This window comes from Phoenix dactylifera, unplaced genomic scaffold (genome assembly GCF_009389715.1).
Source record: "Phoenix dactylifera cultivar Barhee BC4 unplaced genomic scaffold, palm_55x_up_171113_PBpolish2nd_filt_p 000586F, whole genome shotgun sequence".
NCBI classification, from domain to species: Eukaryota; Viridiplantae; Streptophyta; class Magnoliopsida; order Arecales; family Arecaceae; genus Phoenix; species Phoenix dactylifera.
The window spans coordinates 51,353-78,924 of record NW_024067986.1 but is presented as its reverse complement, the minus strand read 5'-3'; the positions used below and the strand labels follow the sequence as shown (position 1 = coordinate 78,924).

Sequence of the window (27,572 nt, the reverse complement as noted above, 5' to 3'; positions counted from 1 at the left end):
TGGCATTTCTTGTACAGGTAAATCGTGAGTTAAATTTGAGCATCCTCATGTCCCAAGACAGAAGCACAAGCTTCTGCAAGTTTAAAATCCATGGTTCTGTAGCTATTACTGCTAGCTGGACATTGCATTTGGTTCGATATACTCATACATGTAACCTCTTCCAGCAAAATGCAGTGGTTTTCTGTGCTAACACAGATATCAGAGACAGGATATACAGTCGCAGAGACTGAGGCAGAGCTACAGGGATCAGAGGGAACTGCCTTGTGTACAGAAACTGAGGAAGGACAAAGTTTCTGATTGGACATTTCTGAAAGGTTTATCTTCCCGATTTCAGCAGCATGTTTTGCACCAATTTGTGGAAGAAAGTACTCATCAGGTTCCATATGTTCAGTAGACACCTCGTTAAGGCAACAAGATGTAGATGTTCTACCGGTAGGATTTGATCCTTGATTCTCCAAGACATCTTCAACTCCTCCAAATATTTCAGCAGATGACTCTTCAAAATAATTGAATTTTGCAATGAAATCCACGGTAGAAGAAGCAGCAATATAAATTGTGTTCTCATGCTGTGGAGATGCATTTTCCAAGATCTCATTTTTGAGAGTATCAGCCAATTCAGGTCTATCAACATGTAGAGTCCTCCCTAAATCAGGTGCTGATGATGGGAAACTATTATTTAATTTCTCACCAACCTTCGGAAGCAGCTCAGCTGATGAATTGTCTAGAAAATTACAAGTATTAATGATGTCCAAAGTAGAATTAGTATCTATATTTACTGCATTTTGTCCATCCAAGGAACAAGTTTTCACGATCTCAGTTTTGACATCATAAACCAATTCTGGACCACCAGCATAAGTTGTTAATGACAGGAGAGAATTGTTTGCTTCGACAAAATTTTTCTTGACACTCCCTCTAAACTTTTCTTCAACAGTCTCTGCAAGAGAAACAGCAACATCATAAGAATATCCAAAAAAACAAAAGAGAAATACAGAAGTAATTCAAGTCCCAGCTACCTTCCTCAGCCCTATCAGGCAGTCAAGACACTGATTGTATATAACATCAAATTTAGCAATAAAGTCCAGAACAGGACAATCAGAACCATAATCATACTGGTAATCACAAGAATTGTTTCTTAAATCTTACCTGCCTCACTTTTTATGTCATGTAGATCTGAAGCACTGTCTTTCGAAGGCCTATTTGTTATTGATGCCTTCATTTCTGTGACAGGCATTGAACTTTGCATGTCATTAGAAGATAGAGAACAGGTCTTTGCAGTCACCGCTTCCATAGGGACCAAAGAGACTGGAAATAGATGTGTACGCTTCTTTTGCTTTCTATCTTCAGTAGATCCTTTTGCGACCTTCAACTTCAAGGTTATAAGGGGTTCCTCAAGGTCAAGCTCCTCTTCTTTCGGTTTCACATAATCATCCTTCCAGTTTTGAGATGGATCAAAATATGAGCAGCTTTTAAGATCAACTGCTGCAGAAGCACCAGATTTCATGACCTTCCGCTTCTTAGCTCTGCAGCTTGCTCGCAAGTCCTTCAAAGTCAAAGCATTAAGGCTTTGGTCTCCACCACCAGTATTAGTTTCTTCATAACTATGGTTCCCAGGATATCTGCTGTCAGCAGGATTATTAACACGTTCATTTGATTTGGAAGAAGTATGGCTATCTTCTTCAGACTCAAGCATCTCAACTTTTATTTGATTGGCAACAGTAGAATAGTCTCCACTATTTTGCCGCTGATGTTTTGAATTTAAGTTAACAATATTGAGACCTGTTTCATAAATAGCACTGATTCCCCTGAGCCTTAATGATTGTCTCCTAGGGGGGGTAACATTATGATCTTTCAGCTTTGAGCCCCCCATGGAGCCTGAATAGACCAGCTTAGAAAGACTGAGTTTATATTCCCCTTCCTTTTCACGAGATGCTTCTCATTTTGAAGATCAGTCCTGCAGCATATGGAAAACAGAGCGACAGGTTATTAATGGTGCTCATGAACTGCATATTTAATATGAGTTTACCATCCACTCCAAAATCAGATAAGGTTTTTGGGTTCACCTATTTGCTAAGATCAGTCAAAACATCAAAAGTCATGACAGATTATGCATAACAACCAGTACAATACAAAGGCATCATAAATTCGCAGAAGAAATGCTGAGACATCATAGTTAGAAGATTTGGTATAACTAAAATAATCAAGAGTAGATTTTCAAACTCAGATTGCTGAGATGCAACAAAATTTCAATAAAACCTGCCTAAATCTGCTAAATGACAGAAAGCAGTGCATCCATTCCCAGGTTATCTCCCCTTTCTCATTTTGGAAAGCATGAATTGAACTCCAGACAGCATATGCCAAAAATCAGGAAACAAGGATTGAAAAACTAACCTGCATGCCAAACCTAATAGAGTACGAATAAAAACAAAAATAACATTTTTTTCCTATTCATCTGCTGCTGCATACACTTTGTGGTTCACTACTTCTCCATTGGATGCAAATACGATACTTCATTCCTAGTGGTATTGATATTTTGATGATGTGTCAAGCATTGTCAATATAGCATGCAACTTATGACAGCAACATAATTATGAGAGAGAGAGAGAGAGGATTAAATATATCTGTTTTGAATTCTAAGGCATCTAACAATACAGACTGCAGATAGATTCACCCTGTAATTGGTGCAAAAAGAAGACAACACCGTTCTCCCATGACACAACCGCCCTATCTACTCTTAAGAGTGCAGTCCAAGGAAGACAGACTCAAACTTGACAGTGGTTAGCTACTACCACCAAGAAATTCCAATAAAATGAGAAGAAGAGGGCAATGAAAGCTGCTCCAACTTTTCAAAAACAGTACAGAAAAACTCAAAACGTTCTACAAAGACAAAAGATAGTGTGCTGATCAAAGAAAAGTTTAAGCTATCATTAAGAGTTCCAGCCTCTGCAATAGCCTAAAAAAATTTCAACTGATTGAGAATGCCTCATGCAACTGTAACAGAATAAAAGGAAATAGACATGGATTAAGCAAAAGGAACAAAAGAAATATAAATCGTGAAGAACAAATAGGGAATGCAGGACTAAGTCTTTTGGTGTAGACGATATTCCTTCCAAACAATTACAGTCTGTGTGAAACTCAAATATTTTGCATAATGTGTTGAAAATGAAAAGGATTTGGCTAGCCACATGCAACCAAAATAGAGACGGAATATAGAGGTTTCAACAATCTCCCACACGAATACAGATTTTCTAAATTTATTATTCAAAATCATCATATATCATTTCGTTCAAGAGTGCTGTATTGAAGGCTAGGAGTTTGGACTACATTGGTACAGGCAAGCATCTCTGGACATAGAACCTCTGTCAGACTTAGCAACCTAAATGCATGTTATGAGGCTAGTGGTTGCTTATCATGGGGAGGCTTGTCGAGGTAATTTAGTGATCCCTAAGCTTTCATGATTGCTCAACTTATTGGCCTTGAGCTTGTTCATCACAAAAAATTCTTTGGTACTGCTGTTCAGGGGCAATTTCATCATAAAATTGTGCTTAGAAGACACATTTCCATAATCAGTTCTACCACATATTCAAGCAATTTATTACCACCTAAAGAACCTAACATCTTGGATCCTCAATTAGAATCAGTGTCATCCATCCACCTTAATGAGTCCATAATTCTTTACTTCTAATCCTTTTATCAGAAGATACACCAAATTGTAGCATAAATGGCATAATATATTGTGAGAAACCAAACAGATATAGCTTCATAACTATTTTTATCTTATTATATATGCCATTTAGTCATCAAGACAATGATTTGACAATAGAGAACTAGCTTGCTGGTAAAAAAGGATTAACCGGCTTGCTGGTAAGAAAGGATTAACCGGCTTGAGTCATTTGGCATCATAGCCAATTGTTTAAACCACCGAAAATCCCCATTCCATGACAGAAAGGTCATTATAACACTTTTGATATTGATTTGAATCGGTGCCTCAAAAAGCCAAAAGAATTGTTCATCACATCGGTTAAACTGGTTAGCCCTGTGACACCTGAAAAGCCTATGACATGAAGTCCTGTGACAGCTTTTTTATGCATTCATCAGTCTCTTAAAAGCACTAGAACAATACCTACTAAACCTACCTCATTACCTATTCATTCTACCCTCTGCACAAGAAATTAATGGCCCAGCAGATTTAAGCACTTCAATAATGGCAGTTATTTTATAATACCTCTAATATACTGGCATCAATTAGTCAGAGGCAGATTAGTTGATTTACAGAATATAAAATTTTGGTATGTTCATGGACATACAAAGAGGTTGAAAGGTCTTTCTCCCCAAGAGGGAGCAGTGCTAGGGTTGGATCATAGGTTCTAGGTTGTGGGCTGAAGTAAGCCCAGAGTTATAGCAACAGGTTAAAACGCTAATACATAAAATCATCACTATCCATAAAGAAAACTACAGAGGACCTAAGAACTACATTTTCAGGCATAGATAAGGAAAAGAGCACCGTGGTCCTAGGCCTTCCAAATACTGCTTTGCATTATAATATGCTAGCCTGAGCAAAGTATAACCTACTTCAAGTAATATGGATAAGGTAACCAACCTGTGGTTAACAAAATGATTCTTCACTAATCCAGAAATTTCAAATTTAGGATTGACAATATGTGAGAAATCTGCACCAAGTTTCCAAGTAATAGAGAACTTTCTATTGAAGAGCAAGACATTTGATTCAACAATTACGACATGACTTCATTTCAGCAGTATATTTGGAGTCAGCTGCATATACTGGCAGTTGTTTCATTGTTAATTTCGTTATCCTCGTGATACCAGTAGGACTCATTTAAGAAGCTACTTAAGTGTTACATATATGCACAGCCAGAAGTTCTAATTTGCACATATAAAAACACCTTCGACTTTGTTATGCTGGAATAAATATTCCATCTTTGCACTCCCTTCAGTCATTTCATTTCATAAATGTCAGAATAAATTAGTTAGTAAAAAATCACTTTCAAGATTGTAATGGCATCCAAGGTTGTTTCAAATGATTGTAATGTATATTCACTAAATGTGCTCTTGTCATATTCTACTGAAAAGTTTCATGGACATATATTTATGCTAGTGTCTTGAAAGTTCACAAGACACAAGAATCAATGTACAAAGCAAAAGCAAGAGATCTTTTCCTTGATCAAGTCATCATCACTCTTGGTATCCAAGTTGTGCATATCCTTCCATATGTAATCTGCATCCCTTAATAAACCTAAACCCAGAACTAGTCACTGCATATATTCATTTACTAATTTATAACCATATTTTATAGGACCTGACTTGCTAATAAGATTCTTGTCAACTTCTCATACATGCTAGATACAACAGATAGGTCTTGTTTGAAATTATGATATAAAATGTTTGCACTACTATAAAGTTTCAAGTTTCAACTATAAAAAAGTTTGCATTACCATATAGTTTCAATTTTCAACTATATGTGTGGTGCCGAAAAAGTAATGATACAAGAGGAATGTTGGGACAGTAGCAGTCGAACAAAAAAATGATATTCTATCTATTCAATTAGCAGAGCCGGTCATGTCAGTGAGTTCCAGGTTCAGATTAGTGGATTTGCTCTCCAAGTCTTGCTGTAGCTAAATTAGTTTGCTATGCTCGCAAGCCAACCACCTTAATAGTTTCTCGCTAGGAAAGCTCAGAAGAATGAAGATAATAGGAAGAAGAAAGTTGCTTGAAAGCACTTATAAGAAATCTAAATGCCTTTATTTGTTAGCATGAAGAAAGGTCAGGTCTTCCTATTCTCACAAGGAAAAATTATAGCATGTAAACAAGAGGAAGATGAAAATAGATTAGGAAAACCTATAAGAAATTTAAATTCCTTTAATTTATGTTGATGCAAGAAAGGTTTTATTAATATCTAAAAAACAGGAAGAATTGATGCCTGACAACAGCTTCCCAATTTAAATAGCTGATCCTCCTAGACACCCTTTTGCCTAAACACCAACTTGACAATCACATACTAAGAAATGCATGTCATCATAATATTAATCACCAACAGGTAATTTTTTTCTGGATAGGAATTGGCCAAATTCACAAGAAAATATGCAGGGCACACTCACACCATCATGCCAGTCAACATCGAATCATGTGTTACGGATGCCAAACCACAAGGTGAATATGCAAGCCTGAGGTACATGTGCTAACAACACAAGTCTAGCAGGGTCTTGCCTTGACAATCTGGCCAAGCTCTTCTTTGTAATACATTCTTTGTTCCAAAAAAATAGTGCCATAATTTCGAACCACACGAAGCCTATATAAATCCTAACATTGTACTACCAAGATGCAAAGCCAAACATCCATGAACTTGCTATGGCAAGGAAGACTTCCACCTTTTTAGAGGCTTCTGGCATTACAGTTACACTAGTTTCATGTTTCAAGGTGAAAGAGGAATGATTATCTTGTCGAACATCTGAAGAAAGAGATACCTAGTCTAGGCCACGCATCCATCTTTTATTCAAAGAATTTATGATACGAAAGTTAGAAACAGTGTAACAAAAACCAGAGAGAAAATTCTAAATCATAATATCTTCACATTAGGGGATCACAAGTAACATGCCATGAGTTGGGAGGAACTATAAATTCCTCAACCATAAACCCAATATTACAATGAACCTTAGAACCAGAAAGAAAAAGAAAAAAAAAAAAAGCATAAGTTGGAAGCTTTAAATTTTCCTTCAATACTATTCAACGTTTGTGATGACACTTGCAAGGACGCACAAATCTTGGACTGATTTTGACATTGCTCTTGAATCATTGAAATTGTTTCTCAAACAGATTCAAATATAGAACTTACTGGATCTACAAAAGCTTACAGCATGATGATCATGATATCAGGTTCATCTTGGGACATCCCTCAAAATGAACAACATGACAAATTAACAATAGTCACATGCATAAATGAAACATGATCACTTGTAGCATAAGGCAAAAAAAACAACCATTGTTGATACAAGATCAGAAGAAATCGAAAAAATAAAGGTGAGCTTAAACAAAAGAAATCCAGCAACGTATCTCACATAGTACGAGACAAATTGATTCACGAGGAGAAAAGAAATCAGAGCAATAAAAGAAAAAATTAACTCTAGGTGCTTTAGCTACAAAAACCCTGGCTTGGATTGAATCGTAGATCTAGGTAGATCATCTGACAATGATCCGCACGAACCTAAACCCAACCAAAAAGGATCAGAAACAGATGCCCTAATTTGCAGAAGCGAATCGATTGAACTGAAAACGAGATCCAAATGCCATCGATCTGCCGGAAACTGACCTCAATAGAAGTATCAACCAAATAGAAGATTGCGAAGGCGGCTTGCGAGCAGAAACCCTAGCTGAAGACTACAGAGAGAGAACTGGGGGTAAATGACGGGAAGGGACAAATAATTAAATAAACGAGCGCGAAAGCCTTGGCGGGAAATAGCAACCTCATCCTAGGATTTTCGGACGTTATTTTATTGCTGGGGCCCATCATAGCCGTCGGATCAGTGAGCTTTGAATGAAATCAGAGGGGACAGGGGATATGGTGATGGTTCAAACGGACGGTGGATAAGAGCAACAATTAAGATGGGTTTTCACCTGCAAATGAGTCAGATGAGAACACAATCCAATTGAGCTGCAACTTGGACGGGTTGAGTCAAGTCGGAGACGGATGCTAGCCCAACCCCAACTCCAAATCCCACAGCGCTAACTCAACCCAGCCTGAAACCACTAGGCATTTCTCCAGGCCAACCCAATCCTATTTTAAGCTAAATTTGAGTTATATTGTGTTAGCCAAGTCAAGTTAAGTTAGTCAAATTGAGGTAGGTCAGTTTATGTTAATTGGATTTAATTTAGTAGAATAGAAGTTTAATTTGGAGAAAAGATTTAGAATATTTTTGTTGGATTAATACCTTAACTTATTCATGAACTTGAATGATGCATTTTATACATAATTTAGTAAGATTAAAAATATAATTAAATAGACATATAAGCAATCTATATAAAACATAAATATGAACTATTTATTTGTTGAGATATTAAGTCAAGTTAGGATCGAGGCTAGTCGGGTTAAGCCAGGTGGCGTTCGACTTGGATTAGATGTCAACTTTAATTTAGTCCTTCTTGAAGTCAAGTTCAGATTTTTGAGCCCAAGTCCAGCCCAAATTATCTTAATCTACATAACTAATGAGTGAGTCAGGTAGCATCTTTAGATTGAGCCTGCACCTGTATGATCCAAAGATACAAAGATGTGACTAGATTTGGCTTTAATTTGAATCAAAGAATGCGTAGATTGCTTGTTTGCTTTACAACCAAGTGGGGCTAAGGCTAGTCTTTCTAAATTGCATTTTGGTGGACAGAATTGGGCTTGTTTAACGCTTTGTCATGTAAAAATTAAAATCCATCTTTGCGAGATTTATTTCACTTTCCAACGTGGCTGGAGTTTGATTCTACATCCATGTCCAGTTTACGATTTTCAGGTGAAAACACGGGTCAAACCCAAAATGGACCAAAGGTGTACTTGGTGTAGGCTAAAGAATATTTTTTCATAATTTTTAAAGTAAAAAAATTATTTTCTAGAAAAATAAGTATTTGATAACATTACCTAAAAAGAGCTATTTTTGTAAAAGAAGAAAAAGTTTAGAAATGCTTTTCGGAGAAGTTATAAAACCTGACTTATAGCTTCCCCTTCTGCAAGATGAATTTTCTAAAAAGTCTTGAAAATATGAGCACAAAAATCACTTCCATAAATTAGAGAATCCTTGCTGGAAAAATCTTAATCAAAATTTTTGTTGGAAAAAGATTTGCAAAAAAATACACCACCTTACTTTGCAGATTCAATATCATCTTCTTTTTTTTTTGAAGATTTCATAGGATATTCTTATAATGGGGTAAAATCCTGTTTGACCTTTCAATACTAGCCCACCAGCAGAACCCATATCAGTCTGAGTTGCACACAAGTTTTGAGTAAAATTTGTACAAAATTGTAAATAATTGATTTTAGATTGTATTTAATATAATAGAAAATTTCAACAAATTACATAGTTTATTAGCATGTTATTTTTATACACTACTTGTTATTATATTATAACAAGTTGTAGTATTAGTTATTTTTCTATATGTTTATTAATGACCAATTGTGCAAATTAGCCATCATGTCAAATATATTTCTAAATTCTATCCTTCACAAATTTGTGTAGATCGTATTCTCAGAATTTGTGCAGGTTTACATATGCCAAGTCTAGTGGATCCAATACTTTCATGAGGAAAAAAAAAAGCAGAGTTAGGTGTCATTTTGTATGCCTTTCATTTTTATTATTTTTAGAAATAAAAAATTATTTATATCTTATATCTAACATTTTAAGAATATAAACATGATTAGTATAGTTAATTATTTTTAAAATATAAATATAATTATGGTGGCTAAAGGAGTGATCATAGTGACAGAGACAATAGAGGCTATAATGATAGTGATAGTTGCGGTAATATTGGCAGTGGGGGCACCAATAATGTGATGATGGCGGCAGTGGTGTGGCAAGCAATAATGATGGCAAAGGTGGAGGAGTGGCAATAGCAATTGTGACAGTATTGATGACAGCATTTGTAGCAGCGACGTTAGAGATAATTACAACAATGGCGGTAATAATGATGGTAGAAATAATGGCAACGATGATAGCCGTAATGGTGGTAGTAGAGATGGTCAAGGTGATAGTAGTAGCGATGCTGGAGAAGACAATAGTGGTATGAGAGTAATGGCAGTGATAGTGAAGGTGGTATCAATGGTGGTGACAAAAGACATTCGTTTCATATTTTTGAAAATAATGAAACTAAATTTTTTTTACTTTCTTTCTAGAAATAATGAAAAATGAAGTTTAAAAATAGAAATTAAAAAAATAATGGCACCAAACATTTTTAGCACTCAAATCGGGTCTGATAAAATTCGACGACATCCATTTTTGTATTTATTTTGGATTGGATTCAAATAAAAATAAAAATGCTAATATTCGATTGGATACGGATTCGAATTCAAATTTCTTATAAATCTTGCTGGACTTAGATCCAAATTTAGATCTTAAAGATTTTCATATCCAAATACGAGTATCCTATAAAAAAATTCTCTCAAAATTGCATTACTGATTGAAACCATTGATCTTTTCTTTAAAAGACAAATACTCAACCACTAGGCTATAACATGCAATACCATTTAGTATAAGTAGTTTATTTTCCTTATTCATTATGTATTCAGGTGATTAAATAATCATTTGATGAATAGTATGATATTTCATATTTTATTTATTTTTTATATAAAAATGTAAGCTCGACATTTGGGGTTGTGGGATCCTATGGATCGATCCTTTTCAAAACTGCGAGAAGGAATGATGGCAGTGGCAAAAATCTCATCTGTATGCACGATGCTTCAAAAATGGAACCCACTCTATAGAAATCATACCTATCATTAAATGCAGTTTCCAAAAATGCTGAGGGTTGATCAGGCAGCTTGAATTCAACTTGGTTGGCTTATCCGACAAATAATTTGACTACTTTCTTTACTTGAGTCGAGTAAGCACAACTCGGGCTCGAAAGTGTGGGACAAGTAATATAGCTTGGATTCACCATCTCCAGAATCTCGTTTGACAGCTCAACCCACCAACTAGATGATGTTGCATATCCAGCAAAATCAATGCCCAATCAAATCTTCTAATAATCAACATGATTGGTTGGAGCTCAGTGCAATCTTAATGCACCCGAAAAGGAATATCATGACCAACCAGCAAATAAAAAAACTGCCCGATCGTGGTGTACCTAAAAAGAAATTTTTTAACTGTCCCGATTAATGAATATGGAAAGAGCTCAACTACGCATCCGCAAATCATACAATCCTAATCATATAGATTCATATCCTCTTTTCTAAGATACTAGCACTATAGGAATAATCAGGAAAGCAGACGAAATATTGCCGACGCTAGAAAGAAGCATTGGAAAAAGATTAGGCAGGCTCAACTTTGCTAGACAGATGTGTCGTCTTGTTATTGGTTTCTGACGAAGCTTCTTTGCGTCGACACGTTAAAACTTTTTTTCCAACGCTTTTTTAAACATTGTAAAATCGATGATGCTTTAAAGCATCGTCGGAACTTTTTTCCCTCTCTTGGCCTCCTCCTCCTTCCTCTTGCCCGACCTCCTCCTCCTTTTTCTTGCCTGGCCTCCTCCACCGTCACCAGCCTCTTCCAGCCCCCAGCCTCCTCCTCCATCGCCTCTCGCTTGGCCTCCTCCTCCTTCCTCTCACCCAGCCTCCTCCTTCATCGCTAGCATGTCTCGGCCCCCAACCTACTCCTCCTTCGCCTCTCGCTCGACCTCCTCTTCTGTCGCCAGTCTCTCTGCCAGCCCCTCCTCCGTCACCTCATTCTCGATCCTACAGCAGGTTAGTCCACTTGCACCTTTTTGTCTTTCTGGCTATTTACTATTGTTCTATCGCATTAGCTGCTATTATTCATTTTGGATGCTATGGGGAACCCTTAGTTGTTTGTCATCAATGGGTTGAGGAAAAACATGGGTTGGGGGAAGAACCCTCATTTCCTTCTATTTTGTTTTCGCCTTCTTTTAAAATCTAGCCTGCGTGTCCTTAAAATTGTAGGCATTATTGAAGAGTGGATTGTCAGCCATTTGAGTTAAACATATCACTATTCTTTCTTAATTGTATCCTTTGTGTCTTATATTTGGAAGAGGGATCTCTGAAGTTTGGGGGATCCAAGGCTTGGACTTGAAAAAAAATGTGATTGCGGATTTAGATGTAGAATTTGGTAAAGGAAGGCTAGGTTTGCTGTGAGCTTGTGTATTTCAATACAGAAAAAAAGTATATATGTTTATATACTTACTGCAATCAAAGTTTATATAGTGTATGTCGGTTGCTAAGTTTTTTTTCTTATGAATTTTTATAGAATATAATATTATTTTTTTGTTTATCTTTTTAGGTAAGTTGTAATTCAATCAGTATTCTAATAGAATGGACAAAAGTTGAATAAATAAGTCGAGATCCAGCAAAAAATATTTGGATGGAGTTCAGAATTTCATTAAATTTGATTTTGAGAATGCTAATATGAACGGAAGCTAATATGGTGTTAGAGTTACCCCCACTCAGTTGTCTACAGTGAGCAGATATACTCAAGATATCAGACAAAGTAGTAGCACAACAAAGGTTTGTAGTCTAAAGGCAGCGATGGAGGAGATGAGACAGAGCAATCAAACAGAGATGGAGGAGATGAGGCAGAGACATCAAACAGAGATATAATCCTCGAGGGCTCAACTTAATGATTTTCATATTCTTAACTTCTAAAGTTTCTATTCTTTTCTTGTAGGTTTCTAATATTTCCTCTACTCGTAAAGATGATGATAATGATGCCATCGACCCTGATAGCTCTTAGACTTCATATTTAGGAGTTATATATATATATATATTATATTTTTTTGAAACATATTGTAAATGTAATCATATTTGACAATATGAATATTTTGAATGATCTGTTTGATTATGACATGTGTTATTATATGACTTTTGTTGTGTATGTGTTTAGTATATATAAATGTATATAGAATTTTTAAAAAAATTTAAATATTTTTTTAAAAAATAACTCTTACTATGCTTTAAAGCGTCGTTAAAATATATGTTAGTGATGCTTATTAGCGTCGTTAATTAGAGACACAAATAAACGTCACTGATATAACATGCTTCATCATCAAAGCTTTTAAAAAGCATCGACGATTAGCGATGCTTATAACTCTTCTAATTATCGACACCTTCAAAAAAACGTTATAAAGTTAGTTTTCGACAGTGGCATAGCCAACGCTTTTGCGACACTTTAGAAAGCATTGGAAATAAAACTACCGATGCTTTTTCACATCGGTATACACATTAAAAAGCATCAACAATGCCTAATTTTCATGTAGTGTAGGCACAGGGACCCTCCAAGTTTGGAGAAAAATCTGAATACTATACTCCAATACTTCTATCACTCTTCCAACTCTTTTGTTTCCTCTTAAAACTTTGCCTGACTTAAGCATTGGTAGGTCTCCCGTCGAACACATTTCGGCGACCCTCTGATCATTTTCTGTGGTTACAGAACAGCTCTAGCACCATGCTATGCTCCTCTAGCTCAACCAAGCAAATTGGCACGTTCACCTGTTAGGTCGAATTTTGAGCGACAATAGAGTGCAATTGGTATAATGTTAAATCTGCATAGATTTTTTTGTAAGACTTGCATTTTTTTTTTGAAAAGTAAGATCACAAATTTTAAAATGATAAATATAATAGATTAAATTAACATGAAATACAAATTATTATTACTTCATTCATAAATTTCTAATAGAACATATACAAATTTATGAAATACAATTCTCATAACATATCAAAAATAATGAGAAAATAATATGAGATTTCACACTATATTTTGAACTTAAGAGAATTTACCAAATTTTTATTGGTAGAATTATCAATAAACTGGGCATATTTGCAAGTGTTTATGAAACTCATAATCTTGTAGATAAATTTGCATAATTAATTATTAATTAAAAGTGAAATATGTATTTAAAACTTATGTAAACAAAATTATGTTTGGTCTATTTTAGGTGACAGGTAGTCTTCAACAAATGAATAAGTGCCTTCACATGATAGATTTATACTATATTTATTTATATGTAATGTTATAAGAAGTAGTATTGCTTGCTTAATTACAAATATTTATGATTTATTAAATTTATCAAATCTTCAATATCATTCTTATGCATTTGGAGAAAGATTTTCATAACTTGCCATGTCCAAAAACTAGTATAAATATCTAACACTTTTTATACAAATTTGGAGTAGGATTTATATAATTTGTGAATGATAGGATTTAAATATACCAAATTGACGGAATAATTACATAACTGATTTGGAAGGTCTGGGGACAATTTTGTCCCTACATCAAAAATGTATGGAATACTCAAAAAATCATAATGATATTGAATTTGTAAAATGAAAATAGAGTATAATTTTCTTGCAAAATCTTCTTTTATTTTTTTTTTGCGCCATTCTATGCATTTTAATACTTTTATTTGCCTACAAACCAAAAATATAAGGAAAAAAAGCTAAATAATACTTTTATTTGCCTAAACTTAGTCAAATTCATTTAGCCCAATTTTGATGAGGATTGATTTTCTAGAATATAATAGAAAACCATGACTCACTATCCAAATTCGAACTTGAGACCTATCTCATGTAAAGAAGAACAAGATGATAATAATAACAAACATCAGAAAAATATGTAAATTGTTAAAAAAAGTACAAGAGATTGCCTACCATATTATCGTTCAGATTACGAATCTAATGTATAAGAGATGGTAATTGGCTGAGGAATACATGGGCCTTGGCTAAGGTACTGCATCAATACCGACTGTGCCATATCGGGCTAATAAATTGAGTGAAAAAATAGATAATAAAAAAAACGAAGCTCAAGCCTAGCTTGATTTCAAATGTAGTCTAAAATTTGAGCCTGGATCAACATATTGAGCCAAAAATCTTGGCCAAGCTTGTTTCACATTGGTTTAGTAGGCCCCTTGGTGCCCACGAGACAATATGGACAACCAGGCATGACATGAATAATAAATTACTTTGCAAGTTTAGTAGCCGACCCACTCAAACCGAAACATGGACCCCACATGCCTTTAATCCCTTGCCACATGGAGCTTAAAGTTGTTTTTTAATAATAAAAAAAAGAAAAGCTAAAAAAAAAGGTTGAAAATAAAAAAATAAACGAAAAAAAGATAAAGAAAATCAGATTCTCTTAGAATTCTTTGCCGGCTCTTTCCGCAAAACTCCCGCTAGATGATCAACCTGGCACACGCCGCTTGTGGCCTCCTCTCTCTTCGCCTTCTCCACCGTCGCATTTCTTTCGAGAAGAGAGAGGCGAGGGGCGGCAAAGTCAGGAGCGGGAACAATGAAGGCGACTCTCAAAGGCAAGTACGAAAACATCAAGAGCTCCGCCACTGCCTCCCTCTCCGTCGACGTCAAGGCCAGCGATGTCAAGCTCCAGACCACCGTCACTGACGTCACCGTCGCCCGTGGCCCCAACTTGCCCTACGCCTTCTCCTTCTCCCTCGAGAAGCCCGGCTCCTTCTCCATCGGCTACACACCCCAAAAAGTAACCCAGTCCCCCCTCACCGTTATCCTTACCGTTTTCCCGTCCTTGTTTCGACGCCGTCCGTCAATCATTGCCCTTTATGCTAGGACGCAAGGTTCCAGTTCAGGGACTCGATGAAGGTGCTGGGGAGGGCGGTGGATCTCACGTACACGCACGCCCGGGGAGAGAATCGGACGGTGGTGGACGGGGCGGTGGCATTCGACGCGAGGAACAGGATGGCGGTGAGCCACGCGCTGGGGACCAAGGAGTGGAAGGTGGGGTACACGTACGCGCACGGGGCACTCCGGCGGACGGTGGCGGAGACTTCCTACGACTTTAAAGGCAACGCCTGGTACTTCGCCGTGACGAGGAGGTTAGAAGGGGGTGATGCCGTTAAGGCGACATACGGGACCTCCTCCCAAGCCCTAGGCCTCGAGTGGGCCCGGAACTCTCCAATTACCGGTACCTTCAAGGTAAATAAATAAATAAAAATATTTTATTTTATATAAGCATATATTTTTTTCTTTTTAATAAAAATGACAAATTAATAAAATTTATCTTATTCCTTATGATATTTTCATAAATATATTATTAATTTTTAAAATATTAAAAAATTTCAACATATTTTTATACTTGTATATAATTTTCATGCCAGCACTTGAAAAATAGATAATTCATGATTATAATTATTTATGCTACAATAAAGAGCAACAATGGTATTTGCTGAAAATTTTATATTTTATTTTTTAATTAAATAGTTTTTTATTTTTTATATTCTAGCATGCACGTACTAATAACTTAGAGATTTGACCAAGTCGGTCTCCATATGGGTTTAATAACTATGCATAGTGAGTTCCATCCCCATCTTTTGTGATTATATAACTAAAAGTTTTCATCGTTAAATTTTGCTAATATTTTGATTATTTTGAATAATAATTATGATAAAAAAAATAAAGATATAACTAATATCTAACTTATATCTATATCCATTCAAAATAATTATATATATGCTTAGTGTTGCTGGAAATTGGACCCGGGGGCGACCACTGACTGAGGAGGAGGAGCTCTGGCTGGTGGTGTATCGGCGGGCAGCGTCCTCCGGGGACCTGCAAGAAGCCGGTGGCCGGGGTTTCGGCGCCGGCCCTCCGATGCTTTAGTCAGAAGGGGCTTAAGTTTGAAAAAGGAGATAAACTGTCAATAGAAATCTGAAGTCCTCTTTTGAGAGGAAGAAATTTTCCTTTTTATATGAGGAGTGTCAGGGTTATCTGTGATGTGACTAGGCAAATTAATGGGTTACCGTCATGATTGGACGTGATCGTGTGAATTAATGAGTTGCCGTGGATGGCCCGTTCCCATCATGGGAGGAGATGGCGCACAGCCAGAGCTTGCTTGTGGCGCGCAGTGCAGTCCATTCTTGGGAATGGTGAGGCGTTGACAATCGTAGCAGGGTATGGTCCGTGGTTGATATGTCGTGACGTGGCCGGCAAGCAAAGCATGGTGCGGTGAGGCTGCCGCAGGGCATGGCAGCAGCATGTGGACGACGAGGTTGGCCTTCTGAGGTCAGCTCAGCTTTTTAAGGTCGGCTTTCTGAGCTCGGCAGCCTTCTGAGCTCGGCAGCCTTCTATGCTCGGCCTCCTGAGCTCGGCAGCCTTCTGTGGAGCTCGGCACCCTTCTGTGCTCGGCCTTCTGAGCTCGGCAGCATTCTGAGCTCGGTCTCCCGGTCTCGGCCTTCTGAGCTCGGCCTCCTGAGCTCAGTCTTCTGGTCTCGGCCTTCTGAGCTTGGTCTGCATGAGCTCGGGCTTACTGTCGGATTTGGGTGTTTTAATTGTATTTATGGGGTGATCCATTTTTCCCCCCAACACTACCCCCGACTTCCGAGTTCGAGCTGCTTTTTGGCTCGAGCGAAGGAAGTAGTCCAGTCATCGATCATCCTGTAATATAGCCAAATATCTATGGAGATGTATGTGCTAAGTAGGGTGTACCTCTCGTGCGGTTGGAGCTAACGGCCTTAAGCCGAGCTGTCCAACCCGAGCTAAGTGACTTTGCTCCGAGGTCGACTTCAGCGGCCTTCTTTGGCTTGTGGTCGACTCAGCAGGGTGCCCCCACTCAGATCGGGGCGTGTCGTTGTAGGAGGCATCGAATAGCGTCGAAATGTCGTCGAAGTGGCGTCGAATGTCGTCGAAGTGGCATCGAAATGGCGTCGAAGTGGTGTCGAATGTCGTCAAAGTGGCGTCGAAATGTCGTCGAAGTGGCATCGAAGTGGCGTCGAAATGTCATCGAAGTGGCGTCGAAATGTCATCGAAGTGGCATCGAAGTGGCGTCGAATGTCGTCAAAATGTCGTCGAAGTGGCATCGCAATGTCGTCGAAAACTTAGATGAGCTCGAGTATGGAAGAGCTCGAGCACTTAGATGAGCTCGAGTACGAAAGAGCTCAAGCACATGGATGAGCTCGAGTATGGAAGAATCCAGCTCCGAGGTAAACATCAGCCCGAGAACATAGACGGGGGGGGGGGGGGGGGGGGGGGGGATGTTGGAGATGGAGATACTTTTTGGAGACATATTGACAGCTCCCAAGCTTCGAGGTCCCTCAGGACTTGGCTCAGCACCGGCTAGGAGCCGTTGGAGGCCGTTAGGCGGCACGCGTTGAGCTCTGGGCCGCGTTGCTGCCCCTCGAGGTCGAGGAGCCATGATCATGCAGGATCCATGGCTACCCAAGAGCATTTTCTTTTGCCAGGCTGGACCCGATCTCGTTGTTGCCTTGGTTGGCCAAGAGTGGCGTTGTAGGCCGAGCTGACCTGGGCCATGAGAAGGTTTAACTTCATAGTACTTTCTTGGGATGGAATCTCCTGTGAATCTAGCCAGAGGAGCGCTCATCCTTTGGAAGGCATTCCAAAATAAGGCGTCAGTCGAGCTTTCATTATGTACTAAAATCCTTTTTAAAGCCTTGCAATGATGAGGGAAATAGCTACAGCATCGTCATAAAGAGGGCTCAACACCCTTTTGGTCTTCATCGGAAAAGGAGATGTGACTTTCGCAGTGCACGGATGCTTTGAGGAAGATCCTTCTTCCGAGCTCGAAGCTTCAGGTGCCTCTACTCGCCCGCCCTCTGATGGTATTGATGATGCCCGCGAGAGGTCAGTTGTCATTCTGCTCCTCATGCGGCACAGGGTGTTGTTCCTTGGGCTCTCTCTTGTAGGCATAATCACGGACAAAACAACTCAACCAACCTCGGCGGACAAGTGCCTCGATCTCATCACGGAGCTCGTAGCAATCCTCCATATCATGGTCGCGATCTCGGTGGAAGCGACCGTACTTTTTTGAGTGTTTCCGCAACTCTGTCGGTCGCATTCTCAATGGAGGTCGGAGGTAGCCCTGACCCTCAATCTCCATGAGGATCTCTGCTCAGGTAGATGTGAGGGGAGCGTATGTCTGAAATTTTTGGAGAGGAGACCCCGGGCAAGCTAGGCTCTTGGGCCAAGGAGGCTCTTTCTCATGCTAGGGGAATCTGCTGCTTGGTTGAGAGTGATCCTCCTAGTGCTTCTTCTGCATCATGGCAGGTTGTTCGGCTGCCTCCCGCCGAGAGGCCATGGCTTCCTCAGTCTTGGCCTACTTGCGAGCTCGGGCCAACATTTCAAGATAGTCGGTGGGGAAGCTCTTCTCGATGGGAAAGAGAAATTTGTAGGACCGAGCTCCAGTCTTCAATGCCGACATGGCGATTGACTGGTCAAGATCGCGAACCTCCCATGTGGCCGAGGTAAAACGATTGATGTAGTCTTTTAAGGATTCTCCCTATTTCTGCTTGATGGCGAAGAAGAAGTCTGAGGTCCGGCGCTGACGCCGGCTAGTAGCAAAATTGGTGGCGAGCTGCCTGCCCAGCTGTTCAAAGGAGAGAATCGAGCTAGGCTTTAGTCCGGAGAACCAAAAACGAGCTGTCTTGCGGAGAGTCGTTGGGAAGGCTTTGTAGAGTAGAGCGTTTGTGGCTCCTTGGAGTGTCATAAGGGCCTTGTAGCTCTCCAAATGATCCAGAGGATCGGATGAGCTATCATATGGCTCAATCTATGGCATCTTGAAACTCTGGAGGATTGACTCATCCATGATCCATTGAGGAAATGGAGACTTTGTTGTAAAATCAAGGTCGGCGTCTCGCTTCGGGCCTCGATCTCGAAGCATCTGTATCTGCCGCTCCAAGTCCTTGACTTTTCTGCCGAGCTCGGGTGGGACTCCTGTTGCAGCTCGGCATGGGGCAGATCCTGCCTCAGATGGGTGCTCCTGTGTTTGAGGCGTCAGGCTTCGGCGTGAGCTCTCAGGATAATGGATGCACGACAAGCCCTCCCGGCTTGGAGGTCAAGCTTGGTGGGAGCTTCGGTGGTGGCGACGCTCTACAGAAAAATGACGTCGCGAGCGGCGTCCTGAGGACTCATGCTCATGAGAAGGGAGTAGAGGTTGGTCTTCTACTTGCTGTAGGCCTTGAATGGCCGCAGTGAGTGCTTGTACTTGTTGAACAAGCAGGTTGAACTGCTCTGGTTGGACTTGGGGGACTGGATCTGCCGGAGGCCTTGGTGGTGAGTTCTGGACTGAGTGTCCAGGACTTGGTGCGCGATGCCGGGAGGCGTTAGAGGCTCCTTTACTCCTTTGCTTTATGGTCACAACTCGGTCCCTTCCTCTAGCGCCAACTGTTGCTGGAAATTGGACCCGGAGGTGACCACTGGCTGAGGAGGAGGAGCTCTGGCTAGTGGTGTATCGGCAGGCAGCGTCCTTCGGGGACCTGCAAGAAGCCGGTGGCCGGGGTTTTCGGTGCCGGCCCTCTGATGCTTAAGTCAGAGGGGTCTTAAGTTTGGAGAAGGAGATAGACTGTCAATAGAAATCTGAAGTCCTCCTTTGAGAGGAAGAAGTTCTCTTTTTTATAGGAGGAGTGCCAAGGTTACCTGTGATGTGACTGGACGAATTAATGGGTTACCGTCATGATTGGGCATGATCGTGTGAATTAATGAATTGTCGTGGATGGCCCGTTTCCATCATGGAAGGAGATGGCGCACAGCCAGAGCTTGCTTGTGGCATGCAGTGCAGTCCATTCTTGGGAATGGTGAGGCGTTGACAATCATAGCAGTGTATGGTTCCTGATTGATATGTCGTGGCCGGCAAGCAAAGCATGGTACGGTGAGGCAGCCGCAGGGCATGGCCGCAGCATGTGGACGACGAGGTCAGCCTTTTGAGGTCGGCTCGGCCTTTTAAGGTTGGCCTTTTGTGCTCGGTCTTCTGAGCTCGGTAGTCTTCTGAGCTCGACAGCTTTCTGTGCTCGGCCTTCTGAGCTCGGCAGCCTTTTATGGAGCTCGGCACCCTTCTGTGCCCGGCCTTCTAAGCTCGGCAGCATTCTAAGCTCGGTCTCTCGATCTCGGCCTTCTAAGCTCGGTCTTCTGGTCTCGGCCTTCTGAGCTCGGTCTTCTGGTCTCGACCTTTTGAGCTCGGCATTCTGAGCTCGGCATAGACCTGACCACTGTTCCGGAACCGCCGGTTCCGGTTCCACAAAAATCTAGAACCTTAACCGAAACTGAAAATAGTCAGTTCGGTTCCAGTTCTAGAACCGTCGGTTCCGGTTCCGGTTCTAGACGGTTCCGATTCCGGTTCTAGATGGTTCCGATTCGCGTTATAGACGGTTCCGATTATAAAATTTTGAAAACAAATAGATTATGTAATTAATTTGGAAAAAAATTTTAAATGCAAATAGATTGTGTAATTAATACAAAATGATAATTTGTACCTTATTTTATTATTTACTCATCAATAGAGAGGGGGTCGGTAATTTGGATCCCAAGAATTTGAGTTTGGAACATATATTTCCTTGCCTTTATTTGAGCGGAAGGAAGACATTTTTGATAATTGGATTGGAAAAAATGAAAGTATGGGAAGGTTATGGAATGTGTAGAGAATTGGAATAGATTGAATAATTGAGAAGTGAAAAATTGAGAGAGAGAGATTGGAAGATTGAGTGGTGTGGTGAAAAAATTGATTTGGAGAGGTAACATAGTGTTGGGGATAATTTTCGTTTTCCAAAATGCCCCTCAAACTAGCCGTTTTTTAGTTGTTAGGAGGGGTAAAATAGTCGTTTTTTCGGTTCGAACCGAAACCGAACCGCCGGTTCCGATTTCGGTTCCGGTTCCGGTTCCATCAAACCTGGAACCTTAACTGAACTGTATTCCTCAAGATTTCGGTTCGGTTAAGAACCGTGAGACACGGTTCCGGTTTCGGTCCGGTTCTTTCCATTTTGGTTCCGGTCCAGTTTTTCGGTTAGAACCGAACCGTGGTCAGATCTAGCTCGGCAGCCTTCTAAGCTCGGCAGCCTGCATGAGCTCGGTCTGCATGAGCTCGGGCTTGCTGTCGGATTTGGATGCTTTAATTGTATTTGTGGGGTGATCCATTTTTCCCCCCAACACTTAGTATCCAATCTATATACAAATTTATTTAGAAAAAAAAATGAATACTAATTCTAGTATCTATTTAATATCTATTTTTATACTAATGTTTACTTAAAAAAATAGATGCATATATGGATATGCCTGTATCTATTTTATGATTGATCTATTTTCAGCCCTGCATGTTCTCAAGTTTTATGATTTATTTTTAAAAAATATAGGATAAAAAAATAAAAGTGTTGCCGCACGCAAGATCTTAGGTTATCATGATAGTGGCAAGCAATTTTGCCCATACATTAGCAAGCAATTTTGCCCTCCCACCTTTTTTTTAAATACTTGACCTTCAGCAAATCCACGTAGATCTCACATACATGCGCATGCGGGGGCAAAATCGGGAGACGGTGGATGACAGTGAACCACGTGTTGGGGACGAAGGAGTGGAAGGTGCGGTACATGCATGCGCATAAGGCGCTTCGACATACGGTGATAGAGACTTCTTACGACTTTAAAAGCAACACTTGGGACTTTGTCATCCACCTTATATAAGATTACGGCAAAGATCTTGGCAATTAGACTGAGAGGGATCTTACCCAGAATTATCTGTCCAGAGCAGGGTGCTTTCATAGGGGGGAGGAACATATCAGATAATGTCCTAATTGCCCAGGAGTTCATGTTTGATCTGGTGAAGGCTCCTGTGCGGCGTTGCCTCATGGGGGTCAAGCTTGATATGGAGAGGGCATACGATAGGATGTGCTGGGAGTTTCTTCGACATTCCTTACAGAGTTTTGGCTTCCATGAGTTGTGGATCAGGTGGGTCATGGGCTGTGTGATGGGGCCCTCTTTCTCCATTCTGGTAAATGGCACACCTTCTCACTTCTTTGATACATCTGTTGAACTTCGCTAGAGGTGTCCGTTGTCTCCCTTGCTCTTCATTATATATGCAGATGCTTTATCCAGAGCTCTTCGAGCAGCAGTGGGTACACAAACTTTGGAGGTTTATAGGCCAGTGCAGGGGGCTGTGCCGATTTCCCACCTACTATTTGCTGATGACTGCTTACTATTGGCTAGGGTGACCAGGCAGAATGCCCATGTGATTCGGAGGATCCTCTATGCCTATTGCTCGGCTTCTTGACAACGGATAAACTTGAACAAATCGTCTGTTCTTTTCAATCCGAAGACTAAGGTTCAGATAAAGGTCGGAATCATGGAGACTCTGGGAGTGGGTGAGCAGGAGGGCACTTTGACATATCTGGGTGTGCCGATACTTGGGTGACGTATGCGTAGTGGAGATACCATCTCTCTTGAGCATAGCATCAGACACAGGCTGGAGGGGTGGCAGTTGCATTCACTATCCATGATGGGCAGAGTCACATTGGCACGGTCAGTCCTTAGTGCTATTCCGATATATCTTGTATCCCATGCTGTCCTTCCCGTAGCTTCACTGAGATCAGTTGAGCGGCTTATTAGGAACTTTATCTGGGGGAGGCGTGGTGACAAAGGCAGAGCACATCTAGTGGCTTGGGAGGTGGTTTGTCAGCCGGTCAGACATGGCGGCTTGGGAGTGCCGTCATTGGTGGCGCGACGAGAGGCATCGGCTTTACGGCTTGCAGCTAGTCAGTTATGGTCCTCACTGATGAGGGCTAAGTACGGGGCATCGATGGTTGGTATTAGGGTGGGGCGGCTCCACTCCCCTATCTGGAGGGAGATCAGTGCTAGGGCTTTGTTAGTGCTTCCGGCTATCCGGTGGGCTATCGGGGATGGTATGTCGGTGGATGTCCTTGAGGATAGCTGGGTGACTGAGCTACCGATTAGCAGGCTACCGGCCATGGTGGATACGAGCAGGTTGTTGGGACGTCGAGTTTGTGATCTGCTAGTACCGGAGGAGGGGAGTTGGTGGAGAGGATTCTGGCATTACCGATTCCGTCCCGGGCGGAGCCTGGTAAACTGGTCTGGTTACCGACAGGCCGATCGCGGGTACGTGCCAGGGATATTCATGCGTGGACTAGGAGGGAGCCGGAGAGACGGATTGATGGTGGATGAATATGGAGGATGAGGGTGCATCCCCGGGTGGCGCTTTTTCTTTAGAAGGTAGCCTGGGGCTGCCTTTCGACCAGGAGTGTGTTGGCCTGGCGGGGGATGAGGATGGGTCCACTATGCGAGGTATGTCTGGATGCTGAGGAGACGGTCGGCCATGTACTTCTGCGATGTCCTACAGCTGTGCAGTGTTGGAGATTGGCCTCGGCGCTACTCCCACCTACATGGGAGTCGGTGGAGGATATGCTCCGATTTCTGAGCGAGTCTATTCGGAGGCCGAGTGTTGCTGAGACAGGTTCTATTGTGGCTTACCTAGCCTATCACATATGGCTAGCCAGGAATGACCGTCTATTCGAGGGTGGGCGGTCGACCCCACGAGCTGTGATGGAGAGAGCTCTGAGGCAGGCAGCGGAGATATCTACGATGACCACGTCGGCACCACTTGGGAGAACCAGGGATATCTGGGGTACCTGCTCTGCTGCTTCAGTGTCCAAGTTCAGTTACTTCTCTTGGGTACCCCCATCCCCTGGTTATCTTAAGGTGAACTTTGATGGTGGCATGGCGGAGGATGGCGCCTCTGGGGGCGTGGGTTTCGTGATCAGGGACCACCGGGGCACCTTTAATGCTGCTGGGGGACGGAGCACTCTCGGCGGTTCGGCAGTGGGAGCAGAGCTGCAGGCTGCTTGGGAGGGTGTTTGGTTTGCAAGGCGAGTACTGGGGGCCGAGAGACTCGTTTTCGAGGGTGACTGTTCTACGGTGATTGACTGGATACGAGGTGTGGACATGTATGGTGATGGCCACCCTCTGATACGGGACACCCGGAGTTTGGTGCGGGAGCTGATCTCCTATCAGGTTGCCCATGTTTACCGAGAGGCAAACAGTGCAGCAGATTGGGTCGCCTCTTATGTTGCCCGGCATACTGGGGAGGTCTTTTGGTCTAGTTTAGATGGCGTTCCACATGCCTTATTTTGTTTACTTTTCTTTGATATGTCTGGTTGTATTCACGTTAGAGGTATATGAATGAAATACCGTTTTGACCAAAAAAAAAAAGGAGGTTTAATGATGGTGATGCCATAAAGGCGGCATACTGGACCTCTTAAGGAGTGGTTGTTGGTTGGACGAGGTCCACCGCTGAGCTGGTAGATTAGTTCAACCGTAGAACAACATGCATAAGGATAGAAAAAGTCAGAATACAGCATGGTATATGTGCTTCTATACGTGTTTCTTGGTGGTTAGACTAGTGGTCAACCTGGTGCAACTAAAAAATATACCCTCTTAGGCCCTTGGCCTCGAGTAGATCTGTGGACCAGGGACCAATCCAAATCTCGGAGTATGTGCAGTGGATAACAGACACCCCTCATTTGATCTTGAATTGTTTATATAAGGATGTAATGTGGCAAGTGACTATTGGACTGGTCCAATGGACCTAGTTCATCTAATATTTAGACCAATAATAAAAACCTTCAAGATAAATAAATAAATAAATTCTTATTTTCTATTTCTCTCTTATTCTAGATGATTTTCCAATGAATAATTTCTTCATCCTTCCATGATCCTCGTTCCAAGATTTCTTGGCAGTTTTCAATCAGAAAAAAAATTTCTTGGCGCTGAAAATACTTCGTAGGGCCAGGTAAGATCATGTTTAACCATGTGTTCTAAACAACCCTGGGAAAGAACCAAGAGTGGTCCTCAAACTTTTCTTAAATGATATGAAAAGATATGAAGTGGGAAAAAAACCTACATGGAAGTGTAAAGCAAGTGGAAAAGCTTGTTAGAATGGAGGGTAGGGTGGAGGGGCGAAATAGGATCAGCTGCCTCATCTTAATCAGGCACATGGAAGGATGCTTGCTTTTGCTTTAAAATAGACAAGGTGTTCCTTTACTTTCTTGAGCATATCTTTAATAAAGTGCCATATGCACTATCTGCTTATCCTCAAAGCTTGTTCTTTGGGGGGAAATAATTAATCTAAAAATATATATTTTTATGAGTAAATATTTTCTAAACAACATTTATATAAAAATAATTCATAATGCAGGTACGGAGGTAAGTTGCTAAGATCTATCTATATTTTTCATAATGCCCTTAATCTATATATATTATATATTTATAATAATAAATACACAATAATTTATATATATTATTACATGATTATATAATAATAATATATTATATATCACATAATATATTATATGATATTATATATTATATTATAATATATTATTCATATAATATAATATAATATATTCCAATCATATATATTATAATATATTACATAATATTATATATTATATTTATTATATTATGTTATATGTTTTTATATAATAATATGGTATAATATAATATAATATCAGGGTTAAGGGTATTTTAGAAATATATTAAAAAAATATTTAATTCGGTGATGGGAAAATGACTTACCCATCCAGATGGGTAATTCTTTCCTTCCATTTTATGGGTAAATATTACCCCTACAAAAATAACTTATCCACCTAGAAAAATATAATAATATGGATAAATTGGTCAATAAAAAATTTAATCAATTTTTACATAATATTTATCCACCAAAAAATGAGTTCTAAAAATAAGATGATCATACCAACAACTGTTTGTGCTCAGCTGCTTGGTACTTTTCTCTCCAAATGAGACCGAAGCTTAAAGGTGGTGAATAACCACCATCAGCTAAGTCACAAAAGTAATGGCAAATATGTTTCTCTGAATATTTTTTTGGATGCAAACTTTTCTTGCATGCCAGTCTCTAACGATTTTTCCATTTTGTGCTTTTCCAAGCGTGGCTATATTGCACAAACTAGATTTGATGTGATGTGATTGTATTACAATTAAATCTTTAAAACAGACACCCTAGGTCACCATTAACAACTTTTCATTTATTAATCCTTTATATAAGTAGTTGCTCCTTACTCTCAGATTGCTGCAAACTCCATTTGCTACACATCCACCATACGTCTTTAGTAGTAAAACACACGCCTTAATTGCTCAATTAATTATGAACTCCACCCTACAACTCAGATATATCATCTGGAGGTGTCCTCTCTACTCTTTAGTTTACTTTATTTTTTTGGTAACGCTAGCTCTTTACTTTATTTTATAGTCTTAAGCATAGTTATCATAGTTATCATCTTTCCTAGTGCATAATGATGCCTATTATATTGAATGATGGGTTTGTGTTTCTTTTCCCAGGTTTCTGCATCTATCAATGTGGCGGAGAAAAATATTGTTCCAAAACTTACAGCTGAGAGTACATGGAATTATGAGATATGATTTATAGAATTTTAAAAAAATTCTTTGATACGAGGATAGAGATTATTGTAATTTTATAATTTTTGGTTTCCCATTGGTTTAAATTTCTATCAAATAATCGATTTGTTTTCTGTCAAATACTGACAATTAATGTTCTGGCATGAAACTGATATCTTGTTCAAGCAAATCCCTTTGTGATTGAGATTTTGAAATATGGATTAATTTCTCATGTCTGCATTTAACAATACCTATTATTTTCATGTTAATTAATGACCCAACTTTGTGCAGCCCCAAAATGTAAAAACTTGAGAACTTGATAGCATGTTCTTTGTTTGGCTGCCATTTTATGTTTGATCTATATGTACTTATTTTTCAAGAATCATAATAGGAGAAATCCGGGCCAATTTCCAGGTGAAATGTGGGGCACAAACGCACTTCTTTAGTTCCAACATGCACACATTGCAGTCCTCACATCTTTCAGTAATCGATTTGTAGCTTGATTTCCTTCTCCCTGAATGTAGGAGATCTTGGTTGCTAAACTTGATTGACCAATCTAGTAATCTCCTCTATGAGTGGGGTTTAAGTCGAGTAGTCCACTAGAATTTGTTGCTGATGATGTTGCATGGATGGCACCACCATTTTTCATCTGGACAAATTAAGCTCAATTAAGCTGGTTTACCTGCCCTTACAAAAG

General features: G+C 40.1%; 2 protein-coding genes across 2 annotated transcripts; one reads left to right on the top strand and one right to left on the bottom strand.

Annotated features, from left to right (window-relative positions):
- Nucleotides 1–14: 14 nt before the first annotated feature.
- Nucleotides 15–7,450, bottom strand: LOC120106633. Its single transcript, XM_039119618.1, has 3 exons — nucleotides 7,322–7,450; nucleotides 1,144–1,951; nucleotides 15–934 (listed from the first exon to the last, which is right to left on the bottom strand). Exons 2-3 carry the CDS (start codon nucleotides 1,865–1,867, stop codon nucleotides 30–32), a joined length of 1,629 nt encoding a protein of 542 aa, XP_038975546.1. The 5' UTR covers nucleotides 1,868–1,951; nucleotides 7,322–7,450; the 3' UTR covers nucleotides 15–29.
- A 7,842-nt stretch (nucleotides 7,451–15,292) lies between these two features.
- On the top strand, nucleotides 15,293–26,930 carry LOC103711334 (outer envelope pore protein 24A, chloroplastic-like). Its single transcript, XM_039119617.1, has 2 exons — nucleotides 15,293–15,652; nucleotides 26,819–26,930. Exons 1-2 carry the CDS (start codon nucleotides 15,314–15,316, stop codon nucleotides 26,897–26,899), a joined length of 420 nt encoding a protein of 139 aa, XP_038975545.1. The 5' UTR covers nucleotides 15,293–15,313; the 3' UTR covers nucleotides 26,900–26,930.
- Nucleotides 26,931–27,572: the final 642 nt, after the last annotated feature.

Coding starts and splice junctions, on each gene's coding strand:
- LOC103711334 (XM_039119617.1), top strand. CDS start 15,314: ATGAAGGTGCTGGGGAGGGCGGTGGATCTCACGTACACGCACGCCCGG. Junction 15,653..26,818: donor CAATTACCGGTACCTTCAAG/GTAAATAAATAA, acceptor TTCTTTTCCCAG/GTTTCTGCATCTATCAATGT.
- LOC120106633 (XM_039119618.1), bottom strand. CDS start 1,867: ATGGGGGGCTCAAAGCTGAAAGATCATAATGTTACCCCCCCTAGGAGA. Junction 935..1,143: donor TGACATAAAAAGTGAGGCAG/GTAAGATTTAAG, acceptor TTTCTCTTGCAG/AGACTGTTGAAGAAAAGTTT.